Source organism: Calonectris borealis, chromosome 1 (assembly GCF_964195595.1).
Source record: "Calonectris borealis chromosome 1, bCalBor7.hap1.2, whole genome shotgun sequence".
In the NCBI taxonomy this organism is placed as follows: domain Eukaryota; kingdom Metazoa; phylum Chordata; class Aves; order Procellariiformes; family Procellariidae; genus Calonectris; species Calonectris borealis.
In genome coordinates, this window is record NC_134312.1 from 41,497,655 (window position 1) to 41,511,511 (window position 13,857).

Here is a 13,857-nt window from a genome sequence, read left to right on the forward strand (position 1 = left end):
ATTCTGAAGGTAACCAGATGTGGAGCTGCAGAACTTCTGGCAATGGGACATAGACCATCCTTACAAGTGGCCACTGTGCCAGAGAATTGCTGGGGTAATGTACAAAAAGGGCTCCAGGGGAAGTCCTGGGAGCTATAGGCTGATGAGTTTGACTTCCTTCTCCGGCAAGGTGGGGACTCTATAGGACATAAAGAGTAAGATAACTGAGCACATGGATAAATATGTTGGTCTTGCCAGGACAAAACTGCTGCAAAGGGAGATTCTCTCTCACTACCCAGTGGAGTTCTTGGGGGGAGTCAGTAGACACTGGATTTAAAAAAAGTCTTTGACAAGGCACCTCGCCTATAGCTCAGGGTAAATAGTTTAAGGAGGGAACTATTTGATGTGTGTATTACGTGACTGATTCATTAAAAAAAAGAATACTAGTATGTGTCAGGTATATATTAGTACCCATCAAACTTCATGTATTGATTCTCATCTTAAATCAGGAGCTCTTTATGAAAGAATGGTACCTCTGTAAGTGCCTGTATGTGATCTGAGTCTTGTTTTAATCAATGAAGAGGAAGGTTATTGTAAGAAGTTATTATTGATAATAATAGCTCTAACAATAATATGAATAAAATCTAGTATAATTGAGGTAGAGGACAGAGTACCTCACATTTCCCTTAGCTAGAAAGAAAGTAATCCTAATCTTGAATTGCAGGGATACCAGCATACAAAAAAATAACTGTAGGCCTCCTATCTGTGTCCCATTGTATTAGAAAAACAAGCGGTGCTATTACATATTAATCAAGACTGATTTTGAACTGACTACTGCACAATAGAAGAATGTTAATAAATCACCTGTATTCAAGGTTGATTTTTTTTTTAAACGAGAGAAGAAAAAGCAAAATGGATGGGTGGAGGTTTTGTGGAAAATTGACATATTAAATTTTCTTTTTTAGAAATTCAGTTATATAATTTTTGTTGGTAGTCACTCACTCCTCCCTTACACCTTGGATACCACGGTGGTGTTTTTCATACCAGGATACTTCCTGATTTTAGCTGTTATGTCACAAAAGGGATCGTTCTGAACTAAATGAAAATAAACAGCTTTCATTCCTAAACAAGGGTGGCAAGGTGGACATTCAGTGAAGAAGAGATATATTGAGGTCTGTGTAATTATTATTACTGATATTTGGCATTACGTGAGATAAATGGGTAGGTTAGCCTGCAAGATGCTGTCTCAGACTTCACAAGCTCAGGGAGGTGTTTTTCCACTGTTTACGCTTTCACATTTTCTAAGATTGCTCTGTAAGTTGCAGGATAAAATATCTTCAGAGGGATTGATGTCATCTCCCTTGGGATGTTCACTGTGTGGACTCCTGCAATTGACTAGTCCTCTAACTTCCCCGTATCATTAGTGAAGATAAACAGGCACTTTTAGGGTGAAAATAATCTATCCTATTTTAGATGCATGTCTTTGGATGAGGTGAATCGGGATGAGCTGAAGTGCTTACTTCTCTCTGGATTGCCTTTAAAAGGGAGTCAGGCAGCTGGCTCAGCTGTACACAACTGAGTAAGCATCAGATAGCTACTATATAGGCATCTGCATTCAGTCAGATGAATCTCAATCCTACGGTTAAAACAAAACCAACAAAACACACAAAAGCAGAACCAAAAAGAAAAAAAGAAGTTGATGTTCTAGGAAAAAATGACAAGTTTTGGTGGGAAGGACAGAAGAGCTATGCTTTTTCTGGGTCAGCCTTTTATGTTCTCTTTGCCTTCCCCCACTCCAATGCATTTATAAAACGATAGATTATTTCACCCTCACAAGAGTTAGCTGTAGTTCATGGTTTCTGTTTTGTGTTGGTGACATTTTTCTCTCATAAATACTTTTTAGAATACCGATATAGTTTTTGGTCCTTAAAAGAATAATGCTGAATGAATTTACAGCTCATTTTTATCTCTTCACACAGAGCCCCTTGCCCTTGCCTCCTAGCTTCTCCGTAATCCTGTGTGCTGGTTTACTAATTTTTACATTGTTCCCTTCACTGCAACTGCTTCACCAGTTCATTATTTTAAGTGCTTTTCTTTGCTCTCTGCTCGGTACAAAACATCCACCTTCAGCTAGCAAGCACACTGCCCTCTCTTCAGGACCCTCAATACCTTCCTTTGCTGGTTTTATTATATGAAAGTATGACAATGTAGAATAAACCGAAATGTGTTATATGTTATATGACTATATATATAGAAAAGGATGGTGTCACACCAGTTTTATAGCTCCACAATTCAGAAATTCTTGGGAACTACTTACTCGTACAGAACTTTTGTAACAGAGTGGGGAATCAGTGTCTGTATGGCCTTTTTGGACAATGCAGTTGAATTCGTCTCACCTCACTTTAGATGTCTGCAGTGCAGATATGTACATATGAGCTAGACACCCAAGGCTGCTTTTCTAGTGAATTACAAGAGATTGGTGCTTTTAGGGTACAATTCTCCTGATCTGTTTGGAGGTCTACTTTAAAATGAGATAAAGTGCACTCAGAAGTGACTGATGCTGTCCCTTGACTGTAAAGGAAGTCCAAACAACTAAAGTAATTGTAGACACAAATGCTACAGATACCTGCATTTGGTCAGATGTATTCCCTCCTGTGTTGTATACAGTAGTCATACTTTTGTGGGTTCATAGGTAAGACTTACTTTTTTTTCCTGTTCAAGAAAATTCCATTTGGTACTTTCTTTTGTGTAAGAAATGATTACAGGATGCAAGTTGCAAGTGAAACAATTCGTTTAAGAAATCAGATATAATAAAATTAGATCATTCAATAAGTCAGAAAATTAAATTAACTTACAGTAATTGTGACCTGTAGTGATGCCACAGGATCAAAAAATGTAGGAGTGAGTCTTTAAAAATTAGTTTCATTTAATCTGAGATCAAGGTTGCAATCATATTATTTTATGTTGGCATGGAGAGAATTAGACTGAATGCCTTAGCTGTGATTCTGCATTTTGTAGATTTCAAAGACAAGTTCAGCTCACATATAAAGGAATTTTGCTCCTATTAATTATGGATGATCTTTACCATGGTGTGAGTGTGCAAACCAGCTTCTTCAGGAAAAGAAAGAGTATAAACTTACAGAACTTCAGCCAGTGTTGGATAATTGCCCAAGAGCATGCTTTTTCCCAGGAGCACTTTGCAGAAAAGGACTGTGTGTGCAGTAAATTTCCAGAGAGTAGCTGACGTGTTCTACCTTCCTTTCCTATAGCAGTGCTGAGGCTGAGGAAGCTTCAACTGTGTCATAGGTTATATGAGGAGTGTGCAGAGTGATCTTCGGCAAATGATTTCACTAGGTTGTGCCTCAGTTTCCCTTTAATTTGCAGGATATTGATATCAGTACCTTATGAAGCACTCATGAGATCTGCTAATGTGCAGTGCTTCAACAGAGCCAAGTAGCGCCATTAATCATTCACAGAATGTCCAGTGTATTTGTCTAGACTTTTGTTAAGATGGGGTACAATGGCTTAAGGTGAGTCAGATTTTACTGACAGGAACATGGGTAAGTTTTTTGAATAGGAAAGAATTGCTTTCCCTTAGACCTGTTAAACCAATGTGTTTTACCTCTTGACAAGGTACTGAGTCATCCACTGCCTGGAGGGAAGCACTTAAATCATCAATAAGTGGCCATTCTGCCCTGTAAGAGAGCCAGGTTCACTTCTCAAGACTCCATACCTCATTCCTCAGTTGGACAAATGTTGGCAGAGCAGAAGTGGCCCTGAGAGTGAAGTGGGGAACAGATCGGTTGCGTGTCAGGGCATTCAGGGAACGATGCTGACGGGTTCCAAAGAGCATCCTCTACAGCAGGACAGTTTTGTTGTGATTTAGGATTTTTCTGTAGGTTTAGGTCTAAGTCAGAGAAGCTTTCAGAAGGTATGGAAGCATAGGTCCTCTGGACTCCCATCTAGTTCACTGCTTGCTAGGCAAATAGGCAGTGAAAATGTTAGTACATTGGGCCATTCAGCTGACCCCAAGGTCATGTGTTTCATTGCTTCTGTAACTGAACTTACTGCACATACCTTCTTTATCTCCCAGGACCCTCTGGTTAGGGTCATCCTCCAAGCTCCTGTTTTCAGTAAGCCCCTCTTCCTTATGCCAATTACTCTGCATACCTCTTGCTTTTCAATCCTTCTCCCTGCAAACCCATTTCTCTTCATCTCCAGAGTGCCAGTGTTTGCTGCCTTTCCCTTTCCTTCCCAGAGCTGGGCATGTATTGATTTCTTCTGCTCTTCTTACGAATGTATTGCTGTTCTCTTGAAAGCTGTCGGCTTTCAAAGTGCAAGAAAGGTTCAAATACGTGGTTTCCTCCCTTTTCTTCCTCCTGTTTCTTTTCTCTCCACATCAAGAGCTGCATTTGCTCCCATTTCTCCTCCCTTCTTCCCAAGACAGTTTTTTCCCCTGAGGTTCTCTGGTTTTCTGTTTTCCACTTTTTCTTCAGAATCTCTTTCCTTTCCTTCTCTCTCCTTTCCTGTACTATCCTTCAGCAAACAAGTCAAGAAGGCGTTTGCCTTCCCTGTGTGGGGAAGATGGCAGAGCTGGGACAAGTGTATTGTTGTTCTGGAAGCTGTAAGTAGGACTTCTGGATTTCCTGAAGGTAAATAATTGGTAGAAAGGACTTCTAAAGTAGCTGTGAAAATGGATGGATCCTAAGAGAATAGTCCTGCCTTTGTGCCTTGGATCTCCTATTCAATCTTTAATTGCTTTTTTATTTTGTTTGATGTGTAAGGGTCACCCATAGTTCATCCAATTTGGCTAAATGTCACCTGTGAGAGGAATTTTGTAATTTTTTTGCGTGTGTCTGACAGTTCTTGGTCTCTGGATAGAAAAAGACTCTGTGAGCAAGATCACATGAAGGATTTTCCTTGCTTACTCCTCACAGAAATCAGTAGAGTTAAGGTGCCTATGTAAATACATGCCCGTTGCTACTATGTGAAATCTAAACTGTGAGAAAGAAACAAGGGGACCCTGAAATACTAACAAGTGAGTAGGAAAAGGGATGTGTGATGAGCAGAAGAATGTCTTTGTCGGTAAGGATTTGGACTGATTTCTTTTATATATTTTTGATTCTGCTACAGATGTTTTGGGTTGCCCTGCCCAAGTTACTTATTGGATAAATAAGATTTATCTATTTCTTAGATTTTTTTTTATCTGCTGTTTATCTGCTTAGACAGATTTATCTGTGTCGTGGTTTAACCTGGCAGCAGCCAAATACCACACAGCCGCTCGCTCACGCCCCCCGCCGGGTGGGATGAGGGAGAGAATCAGAAGGGTAAAAGTGAGAAAAACTCGTGGGTTGAGATAAAGACAGTTTAATAGGGAAAGCAAAAGCCGCGCACGCAAGCAAAGCAAACCAAGGAATTCATTCACCACTTCCCATCGGCAGGCAGGTGTTCAGCCATCGCCAGGAAAGCAGGGCTCCATCACGCGTAACGGTTACTTGGGAAGACACACGCCATCACTCCGAACGCCCCCCCTCCTTCTTCTTCACCCAGCCTTATATGCTGAGCATGACGTCATATGGTATGGAATAGCCTATTGGCCAGCTGGGCCAGCCGCCCTGGCCACACTCCCTCCCAGCCCCCTGCACATCTGGCAGGGCATGGGAAGATGAAAAGTCCTTGACTAGCGTAAACAATACCTAGCAACAACCAAAACATCAGCGTGTCATCAACATTATTCTCACACTACATCCAAAACACAGCACTATACCAGTTAACAGGAAGAAAATCAACTCCATCCCAGCCAAAACCAGGACAGTATCCACCCCTTATTCCATACCATTTACATCATGCTCAGGTCCCACACTATCCAATACATTCTCATTACCCACCATCCCCCTTCTCATCTTTTGATATAATACACAGATATCATTCCCTTAGTCTATGGACCACCCTTGTAAAATGTCCATAAAATATCCATAAATGTCCACAAAATGTCCACTGCGTTCATTTAGTCCATGACTTTGGGCTCCATCTGTTATGGTGGTCACTCAGGTCAGCAGAGGTGGTGTGTTGCATGGAGTTACTGGGCACCAAAACCAGCTCAGGTCGGGTCACTGCTGCACCTGCGCTGCTTCTTGTAAAGTTTGTCCTCCGTTGGTTCAGGTGGTTCCTGCTATAGTAATTCCTATAACATGCAACTCAAATCATGGGTTACAACAATTTAAAGGTATATCCATTACAATCTCCACCCCTGGTCCCTTTGGGCCAGACCATAGGGTTTAACATTGCAATGAACTCCTCCCCTTGCCCCTGCTCCGGCTTGGATTTATCCACAGACTGCAGCCCCTTAGGGTGTACCTGCTCCAAGTGGAGCCTTACCTATGAGCCACAGTCTCTCCAGAGGTATACCTGCTGCGGCACAGACTTGTCCACAGCCACAGTCGCTTCGAGGTGCACCAGTTCCAGTGTGACCTCCTCCATGGGCCACAGTCCCTTCAGAAGTAAACCTGCTCTAACATGGCCTTACCCATGGCTGCAATCTCTCCAGGGGTGTACCTCCCCTGTCATGGGCTTATCCACGGCCACACGCTTTGAGGTGCTCCAGCACGGCCTCATGCACAGCCACTGACACTTCAAGGTGTACCTGCTGCAGCATGGACTTATCCACAGCCACAGATGCTTCGAGGTGTACCTTCTCCAGCGTGGACTTATCCTTAGGCCACAATCCCTTCAGAGGTATACCTGCTGCGGCACGGACATAATCACGGCCACAGACGCTTCAAGATGTACCTGCTCTGGCATGGGCTTATCCACAGTCACAGACGCCTCGGGGTGTCCTGTCCCGCATGGACTCAGCCACAGGTCACAGTCCCTTCAATTCGAGTTCACGCTGCAGTTCCAGCCTGTCCAGCACAGCAGCACAGAAGCAGCAGCGATGCCCTGGCCACCTGCCAGCCTAGGCACATCCCCATTGCTGTTATCAGAATGTTCCCAGGCACAGCACAGTAAGACGATCAGCAGTGCAGCAGTACAGCAAGCAGCGAGAGCAAAAAAGCAGCCACTAACGAGCACAAGACTCTAATACACATTAAGGCAAGCAAGCCCCATGGCAAGCACAAGAGCCTGCGAATTAATAGCTAAACAGCAGTAACAGCTATAAATTCAATCTAGCACATTCCAATCAAACCTGTCGTTATCTCGAACCCTTCGAGCCCCACGTTGGGCGCCAAAAAGGACTGTCGTGCTTTAACCTGGCAGCAGCCAAATACCACGCAGCCGCTCGCTCACCCCCCCCGCCGGGTGGGATGGGGGAGAGAATCAGAAGGGTAAAAGTGAGAAAAACTCGTGGGTTGAGATAAAGACAGTTTAATAGGGAAAGCAAAAGCCACGCACGCAAGCAAAGCAAACCAAGGAATTCATTCACCACTTCCCATCGGCAGGCAGGTGTTCAGCCATCGCCAGGAAAGCAGGGCTCCATCACGCGTAACGGTTACTTGGGAAGACACACGCCATCACTCCGAACGCCCCCCCTCCTTCTTCTTCACCCAGCCTTATATGCTGAGCATGACGTCATATGGTATGGAATAGCCTATTGGCCAGCTGGGCCAGCCGCCTTGGCCACACTCCCTCCCAGCCCCCTGCACATCTGGCAGGGCATGGGAAGATGAAAAGTCCTTGACTAGCGTAAACAATACCTAGCAACAACCAAAACATCAGCGTGTCATCAACATTATTCTCACACTACATCCAAAACACAGCACTATACCAGTTAACAGGAAGAAAATCAACTCCATCCCAGCCAAAACCAGGACAATCTGCTATTTATCTGCTTAAACACCTCTGAGAACTTTACTCATTCTGTTCCTCTGGTAAAATAAGGGTAATAATGCTTCCTGACCTATGGTCTTGTCTGGGCAGGTAATAATCTGTTTCAACAGGGATTATTTTCTATGCTACTGTGTGTTCCAGACATGATTGGTCTCCCAGTAAGATTAGATACCACCATAAAAACATAGCATAGAGTTAGTAATGCAAACACCATCTTTTGATTTATCCACTGTTCAATTCTCATAAGCAATTACAAACATCTCCTGAATTAATTCATTTTTTCTTCAGTTACTTTAGTAACTGTATATTATTTGTTGTTGCTGTCTTTGAAGAACTTGTTGTGTTTCTTAAGATTTACTAATAATTTACTAATCTTTTTGATTTATATCACTATTTCAAATGTTGGTTATTACAGATAATTCCTTCAGTATTTCAAAAATAGGCACTATACAAAAAAATAAGTGGAACATGTGTTAAATGGTCTAAAACTTGGACAACTGTTGAATTCCAAAACTATTTTGAACTTCAATCTAGCTGGAAAAGACATCAAATCTTTTTTCTAGCTGAAGCTAGAAAAATTCAAATTATAAAAAGGTACATATTTGCACCGTGAGAGTAAATATTAGTTGTGACAAGTTATGTAGTACTGTGAAACATTTTCCTTTTCTTGGATCTTTCTAAAATAGATGCTGTTGTGTAAAGAGAAGCACTGGGTTTTTGCCTGAATTACTGTTTGACTTCTCTTAATGCAGGAAGTCAGATTACATTGTTGTAACAGTCCTTTTGGCTTTAGAACCTGTGAATTTTTGAATCTGTGAAATGTTTCTTCTTTTTTTTGTTTTCTAATTGAGCATTAGCCTAATTCCTGAACCTACATCTGTAGCTGAGGTTGTTGAGTTCTAGCATCATGTTTTCATATGGCCTTTTCTTATTCACTGACTTTAAATCAAATGTGTCCTCCCTCTTGTGCAGTGATCAGTACTAAGTATAACATTTGATTAATGGGATTGGAAGGCTGGTTGTCTTGAAATTGGTTTGCAAAGTGGGATATTATAGCTAAATCATCAAATCAGATCTGCAAAGATATTTCTGCTTGAAATAGAGCACTTACGCAAGGGGAAAATACACAGCAATTGTGGTTCTGAGAGGGAGTGAGAAAATGCAAAAGGAATGCCTTAAAGAAAGCTACTCTAGCAAGTATCTATCTGTTTCTTGGTGTAAGTACGGAGAATTAGAATCACCTGTGAAACAAAAGAAATTTTCTAGATCTCTCTTCTTTGCCTGAAGGGGCAAAGGGATAAGAACTGGATAAGTAGAGAAAGAGTGTTATACAAAAGTACTTACCTCTTTGCATGACAGTCTGGGAAATAAGCTGACTATTAATAAGTCAAATATGTATATCCACATCTTATAAAATTTTTATGAATCATTAGATCTCGAAGGCTTTTACAAAGGGAAGTAGTATCACTATATCCTGATTACCAATAGTATAATGAAGGTAAAAATATTATGAATAATCACTGTGGTAGAATTTAGCACGGACATTATTTTTTGCCCTCATTTAAAACTGCGCAGTACTGCTGAGTGCACAGAAGGGCTGGGGGCAACCAGCTGTGGAGCTGACACGTCTGTGCTCCAGCAGTGGAGAGAGTGTGTTTTATGACCTGTGCCTTATTCAGCATACAGGGCAGGATATTAACAATATCAGTCTACTTCCTCACTTTTCCTTGTAAGCATTTGCGTTATCTTCTCTCTCTCTTTTTCATTTCAACACAAATAAAGATTATGTTAATCACAAGTTTCCAAGACGATAGCTTTGGATGGAAATGCCTACTTCAGATTGCTATTATTGTGTAATATTGACATGCAAAAAAGGTAACTTCTTTTTTTGTCTATTACTTCCCACAGGGTGCAGCCCTAATTCGAATGTTGGCTAACTTTATGGGTCACTCTGTGTTTCAAATGGGCTTACAAGTAAGTAAAGGCATTTCTGTCTTTGTGTAGGTGTGCATTTCTAGCAGTTTCTCTCACTCTCTCTTTTTTCTTTTTAAACTATATTTGCATCTATTTGTGGAAATGTTTCTTTACTTCAGGACCATCTGAGACACCAACATGTCCCTGAAGCTGAATTTGATGGAAGACGCTGCATAGTGTAACACACATCGCGGTGCCCCCAGTTTCACCTATATTTCCTGGTGTATCAAGTGATTGCACTTTAACTGGCACACAGTTTTGTGTCCGTTTTGTGTAGATTGCCCCCTAAAAACCATTTTATCCATGTGACAACTGTGTGAAGGGCTAGCTTCAATTATGTTTGCGTGCCGGTATAACAAATAATAACAAATGATGTCAAGCCAGCTAGAAAATACACAGCCCTAAAACTAGTAATGCTTTTCAGATAAATATTTTTACCTTCCCTTCCCCGATAGCAAAATCCTTGAGCTTTATTTTTACCTTTGATAAGCATGGAGTGCTCTCTGCCTTAATGATGTTTTGAAAACTCACTCTGCCTTTTAAAAGAAATTTAAAAAGGTAACATTTCTGTACGAAGAGAAAGAAATTCAACGTGCTGATTACCAAGGATGAACTCTTTTCAGCAATAATTCAGCACAAATGAGTGTTTTGTAAACTATTTAAAAACAAACAAGCGAAAGCATAAAAAACAATGCAACTCCCTCTATTCCATTGAAATCTGCTTGAGTAAATCATGTTACAGGCAGCTGTGATTGATGAATTATGTATGATGCAGCCTGCTACTTAGAAGTGTCCTTTAAAGTAAATTGATGTTCACCTGAAATACAATTATGCTAAGATGGAAAGAGCAATCAATCTTATCTGTTCTTAGTAAGCTTTTCATTTTGAAATTTAAATAAACTACGTCTAGGATCAGGTCATTTTTTAACAGAATAATTCTACCTCTACCAAAATAAATTGGAAGATAAAATATAAAACAAAAGTTAAATAAATGCATTGGTTAGTCAGAGAGGTGTGTTCCATGCAATAGGCAATGAAAGGAAACCTGCTGGGGGAATACAGCTTTTTGAAGACTTTACAGGACATTCAGGGTTTACAGCGTAATTTATGCACAGGACCCGGTTGGATCATTTTCTTAGTTGTAACACGGGGTCAGATCAGTTAGATAATCTTCTTATCCAGATAAGAAATCTTGAAATCAAAAGTTTCCTTCATAAAATCTTGATATGTCAAGGATAAAACCCTCATCTCATTTAAGCCAATAAGACTTCTGTCCTTAGTCCAGCAAACTTCATATTCCAGCTGGAAACTTTTTCCTACACAGATCCGTTCATATGGAAATTCAATAGCACTTTTTCCCAAAAAAGCATTTCACTCAGGGTTTTAGGAAGGGAACATTTTAATACATATATCTGAAGCCCCATTTTTCTATTTTCTTCTACGTTTCCCTGAGAAATAACAGTGTGCAAGTTGTCCTGAAATAAATTTAGAAAAAAGTTCAGATCAAAGAATAGGGCTATGCAGGGATTAAATAATTGTAATTATCATAAAGTTGTAATGGAGCTTTGTTTTTTGATTTGAGTGGTTTCCTATTATTTCTGCTTTTCACCGGTTCTGCTCTAAATAGAAACTCTTCTGTTTCCTAATGAAAGTCTATGAAAAATCTGTGAAAATCTGACTAGTTAAAGTCTTGGCATCAGTTCAGTAGGAAGATGATATTCTAACTTCTCCTATAAAACCTGTTTGAAATCCAGATAGAGATTTTCCATGTCTATGTGTCCAAGTTGAACAAAATAAAACATAAAGTTCGTAAGCTTGTTCATAAGCTACAAATTATACAATTGGAAATATCTGTCAATCATTTAATTCTTTGTATTTTGTGGATCTAACAAAACAGTGTTCCTGCACTGTAGAGTTGGGAGGCTAGCTTTGCTAAAGGTAAGGGGAACTGGAGGACTAATTTACCCTTTCTATCATGCATTGGTTTAGGCTTTTTAGCTCTTTAGCCCTGGTACCATTACTTGGGATTTAGCATCATGTTGCCTTGAATTCAGTTTTATCATGGAATTCTAATGTTCAACTAAATGGTCTTTCTCAAGGATAGCTGCAAAATCAAATATTACTACTATTTATAAATCTCTTCACATAACGAATACTCTGAAAGTGCACTTGATGATTTGTTCGTCCTGGGTTATTCTAATGGCTTGCTGAGTAATGGAATTCTGAAGGACCTCTGCTTTATCTTATTTGCTTTATTTTTCATTAGCCTCCAGTACATGAAGCACATCAGTGTTAATAGTATTAATAGTATTTCAGTTCTTTTCAGTGTATTAGGTATGTCCTTAAGTGTTTCGCAGATGATAAAAAAGAGTATTCCTGTAGTCTTATTACATTAGCATAAACCAAAATGAGTAGCCCTTTATTTGTGTTTGCGTTGAGTGTGGTTTCATCGAAATCAAGGTATGATTCATCATCTTAATTAAGAACTACAGAATTAGAGCTTTTATATGAGAGAAGCTACAACAAATATGCTAACCTTTGGGTTAAGGAGAGGAAAAGATAAGGTTTAGAGCAAGAAGCAAATGGGATAGCTACCTTTTTTGTTAGTTACCACTTTTTTTCTGAATCTAATTACATGGCTATCACCTGGCAGGTGGACTTTTTGAAGAGCAGATCAAGATAGCGTGGGGGAGAAAAATCCCTTATATGTCAAAGAAAACAATCCATTGTGTTAAAAAGAAGAAAAAAGTTGATGAAGGAGAGTGGGGCTCTTTGTTGGATATTCTTTAACAATGAATATGAGCTGAAGCAAATGTACAAAGGTGCACACGATCCCTAACAGTTCAGCAAACTGCACTGTTGAGGAGTCTGCAAGGAGGTAAAATTGTAGTAAAGATGCTCAGTTTTATAGCGTAGATGACTTTGGAGAGATTCATATCTGTCAAGAATAATTGGCCTGTTCCTATCACGGTAAATATACTGTGAAAAACCATTGGATTATAGTGTGGAAGTTCCACAATACAACTGCAGCCAAGAGACTACCTAGGGAAGGTGTGATTTTCTGGAAGCTCTTCAAAGACATACGATGTCTTGAATCATGTGACATTTTCAAAGAGAAGATTTAGTAACAAAGACAGAACTTTCTCACTGTTTTCTCATAGCACTCCATAGACAAAACCAAAAGAGAACATATTTATATTGGCTGTAATGAATAATTGAATAATGACAGTAATAGCCACAACTGGTAACACTTGCATACGAGAAAGTCACAGCTATTATTTTTGTAGAAAATGTCTAATAAACCCTTCCTTCTCACAGTAGGTGATTTCTTTCTTTTTAAAAGTCCTGACATCTTTCATGTTGTGCAAAGTTTCTTATGCTCCAGGGGAATTCAAGAGGTGCACGTCACTGAATGCCAGTACTCTTCTTACAAAGTGGTGTTGCTTTTCAGTCAAAAAGCCATTAATAAGCTAGAACAGCGATTAGAGTATGAAGAGGCTTGGTCAGCATCACTTGCTCTAATTATGTTTCTGAACTGCATAGATTGGTAGAGGAAGAAGCCGTAAGTTGGCCTTTTCATTCACTCATCACTCAGGGCAGTAATATGCAATATAATATTAGATTTCTGTGAGATTTTCATCTGCAGCCTGTTGTTCCTAATCTGTGTGCTTGAAATAGATGGTTGCTTACATGACTGGTGTCACTGTATTACATTTCCTGGAAGGTTTTGCTGCTTTATAGCAAGGCACCTCTTCAAGTTATCAGTGGGGGGTTTTTCATACTAAATATAGAGAGAAAGCCCAGTGATTTGAAAGTCTGGTACTTAGATGTGTGTAAAGAGGCACCTCCAGCTCTGTAATGAGACATTTCTGCACTGGTTTATTTAAATTTTTCTTATATTTGGTTTGATAGAACCTCATCTCTATTACTATATGTTGTCAACACTGCATTTCATTTGCCATGTGGCAGCTCATTGATCACATAGATCTGTATCCTTTTGAACTTCACTTGCTGCTATGTATGTGTTCATCACTCACTCTGATTTAGTGCATCATCAGCAGTTTGAATTAGTTACTG

General features: G+C 40.0%; 1 protein-coding gene across 1 annotated transcript in view; it reads left to right on the forward strand.

The window, feature by feature from the left end:
* Positions 1–13,857, forward strand: part of TRHDE (thyrotropin releasing hormone degrading enzyme) — a 218,084-nt gene that overhangs the window by 114,104 nt on the left and 90,123 nt on the right. The window contains exon 7 of the mRNA XM_075150062.1: positions 9,715–9,780. Coding sequence (XP_075006163.1) covers positions 9,715–9,780 — 66 coding nt within the window. The remainder of the gene's footprint in view (positions 1–9,714; positions 9,781–13,857) is intronic.